Here is a 14,455-nt window from a genome sequence, read left to right as displayed (position 1 = left end):
AAGAGCAGGCAATGCTCTTAACCACTGAGCCATCTCTCCAGCCCCCAAAGTCCACACTTTTTATTTGTAAGTCTTTTACTTGGGATCAAGCAGGAGAGATGGAAGGCGGCCAGAAGCCGTGATCATGGAGTGGGGCTGAGAACGTCTCCCGGATAACGTTCCATTTCTAACTCGATCTGAAGTCTCAGTGGAGACTAGTGTGGTACCCAGTTAGGGGATGAGCAGCTTGCTGAGCCCCTAATACAGATATGGCCATGTGATGAAGAAAGCTGAGAACCAGTTCCAATTGCTGTGTTTCTTTCTCCAGGGTCTTTCTATCACTTTCCACCAACGTCTGCATTATTCCGGCTACTGCACTGCATGCGGTGCCTCAGATGGGTTACGGTTCTTCATGACATGTAAGTCCTACCACTGATCTACCTTTTTTCCTATGTATACCATCTTAGTTACTTTTCTATTGCCATGACAGAACAGCATGACCAAAACAACTTACAAAAGGAAACATTTAATCTGGGCGATCGTGGCTCCAGAGGCTTAGAGTCTCTGACCCTCGTAGTAGGGAGTACGGCAGCAGGCAGGAAGAAGTAGTTGAGAGCGCATCTCTGAGCCACAAACACAAGGCAGAGAGAGAGAAAGGCAGAGGCAGAGTCAACTGGAATGACATGGGCTTTTGAAACCTGGAAGCCCACCCCAGTGACACACCCTTTCCAACAAGGCTACAACTCCTAATCCTTCCCAAAGAGTCCCAGTAACTGGCCCCATTCAAACATATGAGTCTATGGGGCCATTCACATTCAAACCACCACACATATTATCAGGACACCTGGAATCCCTCAGGGTTCCTCAAAGAAAGGCACAGCCTTTCCCTGGTCACTACCTCCCTCGTCCTGGAATTCCCATGCTCTGTGTTTGACAAATAATGCCAAGTTGTTACGCAGACATCTCAGGAGCATGCTGTTTCTGTCCAGGAATAAGTGCCTTTAGGTCTGTGCTCACCTATCACAGCCACTGCTGGCCATGTGGCACACATTCTGAGGATCATGGGGCTTGATGGCCTCTAACGTCTGCACGACAGGCTCCGCCGCGAAAACGCCCCTTCTTTCTGCCTCTGCTCTGGAAGGTTAGCTGCCTGTTGAAACGTCTCAACGGCATGACCGACCCTGGTCATTAGTGGCAGCTTGTGACTTTATGAGTCAATTTGACATGGACACTGCCAAGATAATGTGGCCCTATTTCCTCCCCCTCCTTCCGGATCCCTTTCCAATACCATCCCTTCCCCTCTCCTTTCCTGCTTTTTCTAGAGTGAATGACAAAGGCAACTGTTTCCCTGGTGTACGTGTGTGTGTGCATCTGTGTATCTTTGTGTGCTTGCACGCATATACTGAACATCAGAATCAGCTGAAAAACACATTTACTGATGCAGGCTTCTCAATCCTATCCCAGACCTTACAACCATTAGGTAAGAAGGGGGCACAGACTGCCTCCAGGAAACGGCAATATCAGTGCATTCCTTGTAGCCAGAAGCTTAGCTCCTAGCATTATATGTTGAGAATATCACTGATACAGTATGGACTGTGCTCCCTCTAACTTGTTAACTGATGTAACTTACCATTCTTTCTCAGCTTGTCTGGGTCAGCTCTTGACCTCCTCTGAAGGGCCTCTAGAATGAGAGCATCTTCTTCACAAAGGTCCCTGACACTGCGGGTGGATGTAGCCCAGTACCTCTCAAGAGGCATTTCCCCACTGGTGTGTGAGTATGTGTGTGTATGTGTGTGTGTATTGTGTGTTTGTGTGTGTATGTGTGTATATGTGTGTTTGTGTGTATGTGTGTGTGTATGTGTGTGTGTATGTGTGTGCACGCACACACACGTGCACAGCTCTGCTTCATCTGGGCCCTGTGCTCAATCACAGGAACGGTGCAGCCTTTTAGGAACTAGGCATCTTCAGTGTCCTTTTGGAGAACTGGGAACAGTCTGATTTCTTTACATGTGCAAACGATTGGGTCAAGTGTTTCATGGGAACAGAGTAGTTTACATAGCATCCCATTGCAGACAGGAAGGATGGACATGGAATTTATGAGGAAATTGTGGAATTTATAGGGAAAATAATGCCTAGGCCAAAGGCCCACCTGTAGCAATCTTGAGCAAACAGTACAGAGGATCAGCACCCTACTGATGGCCATGAACATGCTTATTTCTCAGATAGCATTATGGGTTGTTTTGTTTTGTTTTGTTTTTTTGAGACAGGGTTTCTCTGTGTAGTCCTGGCTGTCCTGGAACTTGCTCTGTATACCAGGCTGGTCTCAAACTTATAGAGAGCCACCTGCCTATGCCTCCCAAGTGCTGGGATTAAAGGTGTGGGCCACCACTGCCTGGCACATTGTATTTTTTAATGAGCATTTAAAGGTATATGTGGGTTCTAGAACTCGTGCTTGGCATGAGGGAGGTCCTGCATTCAATCCTTAGTGCCAGAAAAAAAAAGGAAGAGAAATAAAATAAAAACCCAGATTTGTAGCCTTTCTGGAAATATCTAGAAGATTAATAGCCTCAGACCCATCTCCTCCTGGAAAGCAACAGTGATGTGGGAGGTGAGGGATGGTGGTACCAGAGCCTGAACTTGGTGCTCTGTAGGTGAAGGAGGCCACTTGTTCTTCTTGCTGCAAGGCTAGCTTAGACCCAAAATAATCACACAGAAACCATATTATTTAAATCACTGCTTGGCCCATTAGCCCTAACTTCTTATTGGCCTTCTTTCTCCCAGCATTCAGTCCAGTTTTCCCCGCCTACCTAAGTTCTGCCCTATCAAAAGGCCAAGGCAGTTTCTTTATTCATTAACCAATAAAAGCAGCACACAGACAGAAGGGCCTCCTACACCAGTGCCCTCCATGCTCACTTGGCAGCATTACTGTGCTGTTTGGTCCGTTGTCTTAGATGAGCTCAGCACTGTCAGCCTCCATAGCTCCAGATCATGAGTTACCTGGAGAACGTCCCTTATCCACTTCCTGTAACTCGGGACACCAGCTCACAGCCAAGCTGAGAGCACCTGGCTGCACTACCGCCTCACGTTCCTTTCCCTTTAAATGATCAGTGAGGACGACTACCCCTCTGCTGGCATCTTCTTGCCCTTCACCCAGATCTGGCTAGCTGGTCTGTTTTTCTCGGAAACTTGGCACCCAGAGCAAGCATGCCTTGTTATCACCTGACATGGTTTTCCTGTAAGGCTGAATCACCCGCAAAGGCACCAGCTGGAAGTCAGGGTCTGAAGGAGGAAGATTTGAGTATCACATCCTAGGATTATTTTATCTGGGAGGTGTGTCCAAGGAAGTATCTCATTCCAGAGGGTACAAGGGTCTCTTTAGGGTCACCTCTCTGTCACACTGCTGAGATGGTCCTGTGATTGCCCTCGTGAGCTGAGGTTCACTGGATCCTGGGCCATGGGTTTGGGGGATAAAACTAACAGAGGAAGTAGGTGTGGTCAGCAGGCCTTCAAGAGTGGTCCTGCAAGCACTCCCCGCCCCCCCAGCCAACCTATTCATTAAACAATTTTAAAATGATGAAAAAAGCTTAGAGACTCCAAATTTCATTTTAAACTGTTGAGACAGAACCATGACTTTAATTTTATTCTAAAAAAAGACACTTTGTGGATTCCACTACCAGTGGCATCAATTTGTCATTTCATAAATCTTGAAATGTGATTTAATTAAGTGGTGTTTTAAAGCATTAAAAGGCACCCGGATGTCTAGCTTGCTGAGGCACAGAGCACTTTTGTCTTGACAGGGAGCAAGCAGGTTTCTCTACAGAGAAGTGTCTTCAAGGAGGTGGAAGATAAGACAGAGTGACAGGGACACGTCCAGTCATTTCCAAAGAGGGACCATGTGGATAGATGGCTCCCATACCAAAGTCTTAAGTGTTATTTAGCTTTTAACTCTGTGTGTGTGCACGCGTGTGCACGCGTGTGTGTGTGTGTATGTGTGTGTGTGTGTGTGTGTGTGTGTGTAAGAGGACAGTTGTGGAGTTGATTCTTTCCTCTTAGCTCTGGAAATTGAACTCAGATCTCTAGACTTGGTGGCAAGCCCCTTTATCCACTGAGTTATCTTGCTTACCCCTTAAGTTTATTTTCAATGTTTACTTGAAAGCCCTTTTCCTATGGTTTGAAATAGGTTTTTTCCTGTAAGGTTTATGTGCTGGAAGTTTGGTCCCCAGTGCAGTGGTGGAATCTCTGAGAGGTGGAACCTAATAAGAAGGAGATGAGTCATAATGATATCATAATGGTATCATGAATCAGGTCTCGTAGTTCTCAAGAGGATGTTCTTATAAAAGCTAGGCCATCCCTTGTCTTTGACTTCATCTCTCGCATGGATGTCAACTGCCATGTAATGACATATCACCCGACACCAGCACCATGCTGCTTGGACTTTCTACTGAACAGAATTATGAACCAAATAAACTCATTTTCCTCATGTATTACCTAGGGCCAGCTGCTGAGTTACAACAACACGAAATGGACTAAACAGCTCCTGACACACGAGGAAGAAGAAGAACATCTCTGGTTGAAACACAAGGCTCAGACAGTCAATGCTCAACCACTTGGAAACAAGCTCAATAGGAAACAGTAAGTTAAAAAAAAAAAACTGCAATGTGATCTTCAGGCACAGTGAAATTCTGTGTATGTTTGTTTCTGTGAATATCTAGGCCTAAAGAGAAGAAACTCAGACGGGAAATAGATCAAAATGATGATGGACTTGTTCTCTTTCGTTACTTTGTATTTTTCATAGTTCTTTAGTGAAAATATATGCCTCTAAATCCTATTGAAATAAATATGAAATTCTACATGCATTGTAATGAAGCTGGCTTCTGACTAAGGGAGTAAGACACTTGGAAGCCAACACCAGACACCAGGAGGGAACTGCACTGGATTCCATGTTTCTTACGAAGAGGATGATTAAATATTTCTGAAGAGGTCTGAGTGATTTGTAATCTGATCAACTCTGACAAATGAAGCTTGGGCCAAGAGTGTGATTCATCACATGGAATCTCTACTGGCCTTTGTAATTTAGGGGTGTTGGGGAACCTGCTACTTCCCAAGGGGGTGGGAAGGACAGTTTCCCAGGTGGTGTAGGTCCCTGCAGGGTGTGGAACCACCTTTCTCTCTGCATAGTCTCTTGACTTCCGCTGGGGTCTTCTCAAATGTGAGAGGCAGCATCATGTGTGACACCATACAATGGTGTCTGCTTCCCTCCTCTCCGTGCTTTTATAGTGAAAAATATACATATATACACACATATATGTATATATGTATAAGAACACACATAAAATGTATATTCTTAACTGTTAACTATATATAACATACATATATGTATATTCTTAACGATGTAATATGTAACTATATATAAAATACATGTACTATATAATATATAACTATATATCATATATAACTATATATAATATATATTCCTAAAAAAATTTAACCCACACATACACACAGCATAGGACTTGGAAAGCCAGTGCACATCATTTTAGCATGATTCTTCTTCTTCTTCTTCTTCTTCTTTTTTTTTACAATGCCTGCCACTAAAGTTGTGTTCTCCAACAGAGAACCTGAGAGTCCCTCTCATTGACCCAGACTGTTTCCTGCCTCCTTCAGCACGGCCAGCTGAACTGGCTAACAGGAAAGCAGGCAGATACTTTCCTTGCTTGCAGCAGGGACAAGTGAAGATTTGAACTCATCTAATTTTATACTAGAGATTAAAAATGTACTCCAGCATGCACAAGAAATAAATCTGTAGGGACAGCCGTGTTTCCAGATTCTTCATTGACACTGGCTTGGTCCAGGCTTTCAGAGGCCTCGTTCCCACCCCCTACCCAGGTGCGTTTTAATTTCACCTGTTCCTAGTTCTTGGCTTGCTTCAGAAGGAATGGCTAATGCTTCTGGCAACGGTACTTTATTAGGGGACGGCGCTCTGTTATTAGATTGCATTTTATTATTTCCTTCGGATGCACAGGCACCTGATATTGGTGCGCTCTCCCTATGGGTCACCACTGAGAGATGCTGCCAGAGAGGTGGTTTTATTATCTTTGTGAATGTCTATGCAGCCAGATGAGAGACTCAAACTGTCCAGACTAGAGGACAGGTGCCGTTGCCATGTTCTAACTGGCGGATCCCACCGTCTGTGTGCCCAATAAGCCCCTTTGGCTGGTATTGCAGACTGGAGGGCATAGCTGGCTTTCTTCTGTCTGCTCCACGAGATCAGAAGGCATCTAGCACAGCGATCCTGGCCTCTTCACACAGTGGGTCTAGTTTGCCGTCACCCCCTAGGGAAATAAATGACACACACCTTTTGGCCAGATTTATATACAGTTTGATGTAGTATTAAATATACCTTGGGCTTCCACTGGGAGCCTATTTTCAAAGGCTACAGGCAGGTAAAACATGAAGTAGCCTCTAGCAGAGTCTTAGTGGATTTCTGAAGCTCTTACTCTCAGGCACAGGGAGACAGACACGGTGCCAACCTATGGGCCAGCAGACCCCTCAGGGCAAAGAAATGTGCAGAAAATAGCTGATATACTGTGGGTATACTCTAATTGTCTCAGAAGTCTAGGTGAAATAAATAAATGGAACAAAAATCACTTTGAAGGAAAATAATAATGAAACACATTATTAAAGTTAAAGAAACTAAACACAGACCTTATTTCCTTCCAATTCAATCATATATGAAAGCTGGCTCAGCTTCATTTTCATTCCTCTGCTGTCTCCAGTGTTTGGAGAAGAAGCTGGGCAGCACAGCACTCCAGTGTGAGTGAGTGAGTGTGTGTGTGTGTGTGTGTGTGTGTGTGTGTGTGAGTGTATGCATGTGGTATGTGTATGTCATGGTATATGTGTGTGTATGTGTAGTCAGATTTTTCTTTGGGTCACCAGCTCACAAATAATGACATGGGAACTTATTATTAATTATGAAGGCTTGGTCTTTAGCTTAGGCTTAGCTCAACTAGCTCTTATAATTTAAATCAACCCATTTATATTAATTTCCATTCTGCTATGTGGTGTTACCTCATCTCTGTACTGCCCATCCCGCTTCCTTCAAGTCTAGCTAGCTATTCCAACTTTCTTCTTCCCAGAGTTCTCTCTCTGCCCAGAAGTCCCACCTACACCTCCTGCCTAGCAATGGGCCAATGGGCCGTTCAGCTTTTTATTACACCAATTACAGCAATACATCTTTACACAGCATAAAAATATCCCACTACATTTCCCTCTTTTTGTCTAAATAAAAAGGAAATGTTTTAACTCTAATACAGGAAAATTACATACCATAAGAACGATTATCAAGTAAGAATTACATTCACATTCACAATGTCAAGTTCATTTTTATTTGACAAATCTGAAGAAATTACTCTATTATTTATTCTATCTTGATGAGTCCAAAGTTTTATACCAAAACCATTTTCTGTCATAACTTGTATGACTGTCCTAAAAATATCTTTTTAAACTTTGGAACATTTTTCTAGATAGATAACTTAAGTTTGTATGTTTCTCAACCTTATACACTTTACATCTTTTTTGTAAGTTTTTTACTGAATTTGATAGCAAGGAAAACTATAACTTTAACTGTCTAGGTTCTAATTCCATCAGAGACCCTAGAAGGATATGATCTTACCTAAGTAAACAGGAAGCATGAAACAAGCAACTTCAAAACCATAGACACAACAGAGACAGCTGGCTGCCTGGAAGTCCCCCAAGGTTCCTCTGCAACATTGGGGTATTCATCTTTGCCATATGGGCCTAGAATATTTGACAGATTTTACTATGAAGCAGAGATTTTGAGGGACTGTTCTACTTTGTCTTAACAAGGCTTGGCCATTGCTTTCTTTTGTGTCCTCCTTGTCCAATTTGAACAACATACTGTCAGCAGTCAAGGAAAGGGCAGTTTCTTGCCCAGTGGCTAAGTTTTCCACAATAAAAACAGATTCCATGTGAAGGTTCTTTGATGCCCATCATCCATATTTTTTTTAAGGTAAATTGGTGCTGCCAGGAGCAGATGTGTCTCACTATCATAAGAAATCTTATGTTGTTAAAACATATTAAATGCCATATTCTGTAGATCTCTGAAGTGTTTGAAGACCACCTATCTATCTAAATGATATCTGTTTAACCTTGAAAACATACATACATAACTACAAGTTTATTTGTTATAATGATTAACTGCTAACCTACATTCCTTAATTATCCTAAACAGTTTGTAAAAATACCTTTAAGGACTAGAACTTTATATAACATTGTTAAATGAGATGCATAGGTACAATACCTTAAATAGTAGAAACATATATACAGTATAACAAAAAACTTAAATTTGCACCAATGCAAAATATTTAAGACTAGTAGTTCCTTTTTTGTTTTAAAGGTAGATTTAATAATCTATCATCTTATCATTCATATAGAGGTGCGTCTGTGTCATGGAACATGTGTATGTACATGTGTGCACATGTGTGTATACATGTGTGTATGCATGTGTGTATGCATGTGTGTAGTGTATTTGCATGTGTGCACATGTGTGTGACTGTGTATGTGTGTGATATATGTATATGTGTATGATATGTGTATGTACCATGGTATGTGTGTTCATGTGTGTGCATGCGCGTGTGACTGTGTATGTGTATGTGCATGTGTGTGGTATATGTATATGTGTATGATATGTGTATGTACCATGTATGTGTGTGCACACACATGTGTTCATGTGTGCACATGCGTGTGTGACTGTGATATGTGTGTGTGGTGTGTGTGCATGTGTGTGATATGTGTATGTACCATGGTATGTGTGTGTGCACATGTGTGTGGTATGTGTGTGATATGTGTATTGTCATGGTGTGTGTGTGTATGTGTGTGATATGTGTATGTGACATAGTGTGTGTATGAATGTGTGTATGTGCTGTTGTCTTTCATGTGCCCCAGGGAACAGGGTTCTTGATATGAATTTGAAATGCAAAAATAACCCTAATTTGGCTCTAGGCATGACTCCCTGATCAACTCAGCTAGAAACTGTGGGAGTTCTCGGCAGAGGCTGGGTGCAGAGCAGAGGCTTCCTAGAGCCTTACCAAACTCCAGGTCTTGGATATCACACTGGAAGACTGTTTCTTCATTTACCACAAGCTCCACCAGATTCCAGTCTTCTATCTGCTCCAAGATGATCTCATGTCCATCTTTGGCCAACACAGCTGGAAAACAGGGAGTGACATGGGTGACATGGGGTGACATGGAGTGACTCCAGGTTAACCTATATCTATGTCCTCGTAGATGACAGCAGCTGCTCTCATCCCTGTTGTTTATGGTCATAAGCACCTGCTGGGTACTTAGATGGTCTCTGATCTCCATGTATCCTTATAGTCTCAGGAAAGCAAAGACAGATACCCAAGTGACACACCTCTAGGTTGCGGAATTACCCAGACTTAGAGGATCTGTTAGGAAATGACCCATCTCTCAGAAGTTGGCCACTGCGTGTTCCACAGCTTAGCCTTGTAAGGACAATGATCAGTAGATCTTTTCCTGCTTATGGAGTTATAATTCGGTTGCCTTTCTAGAGGGCAATCCATAGCATAAGCCACAACCTTCAGAAACATGTTTTGAGAACACTGCACATAAAAGAAACCATATAAGAAAAAAAATCAGAAATACAGGTAGATTTTTGTAACATGATGTTCTTTTTATCATATAATACCAAAATTCTGTGAACAATTCATAAGTCTGATAATAAAAGCATGACTGAGTAATAATGCTATGTGTTCATAATGAGATTTTAATTTGGAAATTTACCGTTCTAGGATGGTGAGATGGCTCACTGGCTAAGGGTGCTTCCTGCCAAGACTTACAACTTGAAGTGGGAGAGGACCAACCCTTGCAGCCATCCTCTGATGTACACATGCGTGTCATGATGTGCTGGTTTGACTAGGTATGGCCCCCAAAGACTTTGTGTTTGAATACTTGGCCAACACTGAATGGCACTTTTGGAAGATGTAACCTTGTTGGAGGAAGTGTGTTACTGTGGAGGCGGGCTTTGAGGTCTCGTATATGCTCAAGCCATGCCCAGTGTGACAGTTCACTTCCTGTTGCCTGTGGAGCAAGATGTAGAACTCTCAGTTTCCTCTCCAGTACCCGCCTGCCTGCATGTCACCATGATTCTCACTAGGATGATAATGGACTAAACCTCTGAAACTGTAAGCCAGCCCTGATTAAATGTTTTCCTTTATAGGAGTTGCTGTGGTCATGGTGTCTTGTAATGACAATAGAAATCCTAATTTTAAGACACACGATATACACACAAACACATACACACATAATATATACATGTAAACATTAAATAGGAACTTAGCTGGGCGGTAGAGAGGGTCTCTCGGGACTTTTGAGGAATGGTAAGCTGTTTGGGCTGGAAGAGGACGGTGTATAGCAAGAGAGTTGGGTCTGTTTTACCCTTGACATCAAGGAGTTGGCAAAGGTGCCTGAGTGAAGAACATGAGTTAGCTAGGCAGTGGTAGCACACACCTTTAATCCCAGCATTTGGGAGGCAGAGGCAGGCAGATCTCTGAGTTCGAGGCCAGCCTGGTCTACAGAGCAAGTTCCAGGACAGCCAGGGCTACAGAGAGAAACCCTGTCTCAGGAAAACAAAAAAAGGGGAACTTTTGAAATAGAGTAATACTTGTGATTACAACAAAAAATAAGGATATAAATGTGTAATATATTAAGAATATATATGCAATATAAATTAAAATATGTAAGAAAGAAGAGCCCTGTGTGGTGGCACATGCCTATAATCCCACCTTTTAGGTAGCCTGAGGCAGAAGGATATTGAGTTAGAGGCCAGCCTGTGCCACAAAATGAGAGCCTGTCTCAAAAGTCAAGGAAGAGAGCAAAGGAACTCAGTGTCCTTTGTCTTTGTGGTGAGATTATGTGAAACACTGACTTTTATTCTCTTAGCGATCTCTACTATGTCTATAACAATCAATAAATTTGTTCCCCTCCAAGACAGTGTCACTCTGGCTGTCCTGGATGTAATCCTAACCCTAACCCCATGGCCTCAAATTCACAGAGATCCATCTGCCTCTGCCTCTTGAGTCCTGGGATTAAAGATGTGTGCTACCACTGCCCAGCTCAGAAAACTTTTAAGAAGAAAGCGTATTCGTTATTCTCACCTATGAGTCTGGGGCCTGCTTAGCGTTTACAGCTTGTGGCTCTTTCCCAGAGGTCAGCCACATATAACTTGTTGACTTAAATCTCTCTTCCTTTTCCTTATCCCTCCCCTGAGGATTGAACCTAGGTCTTCAGCGCACTAGGCAAGTCTCCATTACACCCCGGCCTACTACGTCTCTTGTCTGTGGTTAACAAGCCTGGCAACCTAGTCAGCTGGCCTGCCCAGGGCAATCTTCTCCAGTTCCCCTGATGTGCCCATTGCCCCACCCATCTTAGAGTTGGTATGTCCCATTCCTTTAGCGTTCTGTGTGCAGCGCTGAATATCTCTGGGTTAGAGGGAACAAGGCATCAGATGTGGTCATGTTTTTATTTTCAAGTCTAAGCATGCCAGTCACTTTCAGGATGGAAAAACAGACATTTCTGCCAGTTAATTGCATTTAATTACAGAGACAATTGCTGTTTCAAAATGTTGTCCTGTCCACTTCTTCATCTTTCAATCAGCTCGAGAGCATCCAGCCCCAGCTGTGAGCATTTTAATTGCATAATTTTGATTTCACTTTTAGAAGGAAACTTGAGAAAGACTCAGTGAGGGTCTCCATTAACACGGTCACGCTCTTCAGGCACCCGGAGGCAGCCCTAATTGACCTGCCTCGGCTAATGCCTCTCTCCAAAGAACGCCTGCATCGTTCCTTTGGCGTATTTATGCTATTGTATCCTGTTCGAGTGTCTTGATCTTAAACATCTTTCAAGAGGGCACTCGGCTTGGACCAGCGACTTTTTAAATGGAAGTGGTCCAGCTGGTTTGGAAAGGCAGCTCCTCCTTGAGGGAGACATGACGTCAGTCCATGGTGGGGATTTTTGGCCTTACCTTCCCCTGCCCATAGCACCCTTCTCCCTAACAGGAAGTAGCTGCACATGGGAAAGTGTCCCATGGTCTCTAGGACCCTAGGCTTTGCATGGTCTGTAGACCCTCCTGGGGAGTGGACAGGAATCTGACAGAGACAACTCAGGAGTCTAGCTGTCATTCTGCTACAAACTCCCAAGGCCAGCTTTCTAAGACCTAAGGGACTCTGAGAGACTGGGGCTACCAGAACTAGGCAGGTGGTCCCTCAAGAGACCTCAGGAATAAGAACCTCCCAGCTGCCCCTGACAACCCCCTGACGATGCATGCCCCTTGACTCCCGTCTGACTGAGCTTAGATTGCATTTGGGTGTGGAGTTTTAGAGACAGAGCTACTCTTAGATGACAATCTACAAAAGAAAGGGTCATCTCTCCTTCTAGGGGCTGCCAGGTATAGGTACCTGAGCTCTGGGGGGGGCAGGTCTCTTGACCCAGCCCTCCTCTGGGTACCTGGGGTCACCGCTGTCTCCCCAAAGCAGCAAACATAAATGGAAGCTGAGTACCCACCCACTTCCCTTGTGGCTACTGGCCACCGGCCTGGTTTATACTCAAATGACAGTCTCAGGACATCATCCCCTTCCTGTCAGAGAGGAGTGACAGTGACAGTGAGGCTGGCTGTAACATGGCTGGGGCAGGCTTAAGGGATGAGAGAAGAAGACACTTTGGAATCCCTGCAGCTCACCAAATGCCACCACTCGGCATGGAGGGGCCACGGTTTCCTGAGTTGCGCCTGGTTTGTCTATTCAAAGAAAGGTCAGATAAATACGCTCCCTAAAACAAAGTCTGTGCACAGGCAGTGGCTAAACTTCAGCATAAATCAGCCAGACGTGGTAAGCCACCCGCAGAACACCCGCCTCTTTGAAGTGGCACCTCTTTCCTCACAGGAGACCTGGATAAAGTGGAGGCGACAGGAGAGGCTCCATCCTCACTGAGCTGGTGGAGTCATACGGTATCTGTAGATGATGAAAATGCTTCTGGGTAGGAAGTCGAAGTCCACTGGCTTCTCTCCTTCCTTTACACAGAGCAGACATGATGCCAGCGACCATTAATGAATACAGCTAATGCATCACTGGGGATGGAGGCTATCACTTGGGAGTCTTGACTAAATAAAGATGGATTCTATTTTTAATGGTCAGTTTCAGTGCCTTCCAATCCCTTTGAATGGCTCGTTTGGCAGGCTCAAGTACAGTAGACAAGGAGCGACCGTGGCCAGGGCAATTACTTAGCTCTCTTTTAAGGACTGGTTTAGTGGAGACATTTTTGCTGAGCGATTATAATTCATGGGTAATAAAGAACAGGAGTGTTCAGATTGCTTAGGGCATGGTACAATCAGAAAAGATCAGGCATCCTTCCAAAGACAGCAGGGCTTCGGGAAATGATAAAGGGCTATGTTTTTAAAAGTCTGATGCAGAATTCGGATGCAGATTTTACAGAGGAGGGCCTACGCGTAGATCTGCCTGCTCAGTGTTAACACTGGTCTAAAGCGGGGGGTGGGGGAGCAAATAGTCCCTGCTTTGTTGCTATTAACACCTTGGCCCTTGTCACCAGGTCCTCTGTAAAAGTTGGCAGCTGTTATTAGATGTGTTATCAAGCATGGGTGTACTCTACAAATCAGCCACCTGCAGATACCTTACAAACCTCTCCAGCCATCCAAATGCATCCAAATGCTCCCTGTCATCTTCTCAAAACACCCTTCCCTCCCCCAGAGGGAGCAGTAGCCTGAGTCTGTGGGCTCGGCTCTGCCAGTTCCCTTACCTCTGTACTGCTTGCCTCTCTGAGGTCAGAGAACCACACACTCAGTATTCACCCATCCCACATCCCTCTCCAATCCATATCTGCTTTCTCTACTCTTCTCCCTATCCCTCTCCTTCATCTACCCTTCTTTTCCCCCACCCCTCTTCCTTACTTTATTTTTTTTGGGGGGGGGGCAGGGTCTTGTTGAATAGCCCAGGCTAGTCTTGTGCTCATGATCCTCTTATCTCAACCTCCTGAATGCTGGTGCTACCCTGACTTATTCTTCATCTTCCTCTTTTGTTGTTCTCCCCGTTTCAGAGTCTCATGTAGCCCAGACTGGCTTGAATGCCTAATCCTCACTCTGCTTTCCAAGTGCCACAATTGTGCACAGATGTGCACTGTTTCTGTCTTTCTTTCCAAGAGCCACGATTACAGATGTGCCCTGCTTCTGTCTTTCTTTCCAAGAGCCACGATTACAGATGTGCACTGGTTCTGTCTTTCTTTCCAAGAGCCACGATTACAGATGTGCCCTGCTTCTGTCTTTCTTTCCAAGAGCCACGATTACAGATGTGCACTGGTTCTGTTTCTTTCCAAGAGCCACAATTACAGTTGTGCACTGGCTCTGTTTCTTTCCAAGAGCCACAATTAC

General features: G+C 44.2%; 1 protein-coding gene across 1 annotated transcript in view; it reads right to left on the bottom strand.

Annotated features, from left to right (window-relative positions):
- Window positions 1-6,051: 6,051 nt before the first annotated feature.
- The window catches only part of C6H10orf53 (chromosome 6 C10orf53 homolog), a 12,573-nt gene continuing 4,169 nt past the window's right edge, over window positions 6,052-14,455 (bottom strand). The window contains exons 2-3 of the mRNA XM_005348646.2: window positions 9,087-9,206; window positions 6,052-6,311 (exon numbers count right to left, since the gene is read on the bottom strand). Coding sequence (XP_005348703.1) covers window positions 6,247-6,311; window positions 9,087-9,206 — 185 coding nt within the window. The 3' untranslated portion in view covers window positions 6,052-6,246. The remainder of the gene's footprint in view (window positions 6,312-9,086; window positions 9,207-14,455) is intronic.

Source organism: Microtus ochrogaster, chromosome 6, assembly GCF_000317375.1.
Source record: "Microtus ochrogaster isolate Prairie Vole_2 chromosome 6, MicOch1.0, whole genome shotgun sequence".
NCBI classification, from domain to species: domain Eukaryota; kingdom Metazoa; phylum Chordata; class Mammalia; order Rodentia; family Cricetidae; genus Microtus; species Microtus ochrogaster.
This window is presented reverse-complemented; position numbering and strand designations above follow the sequence as displayed.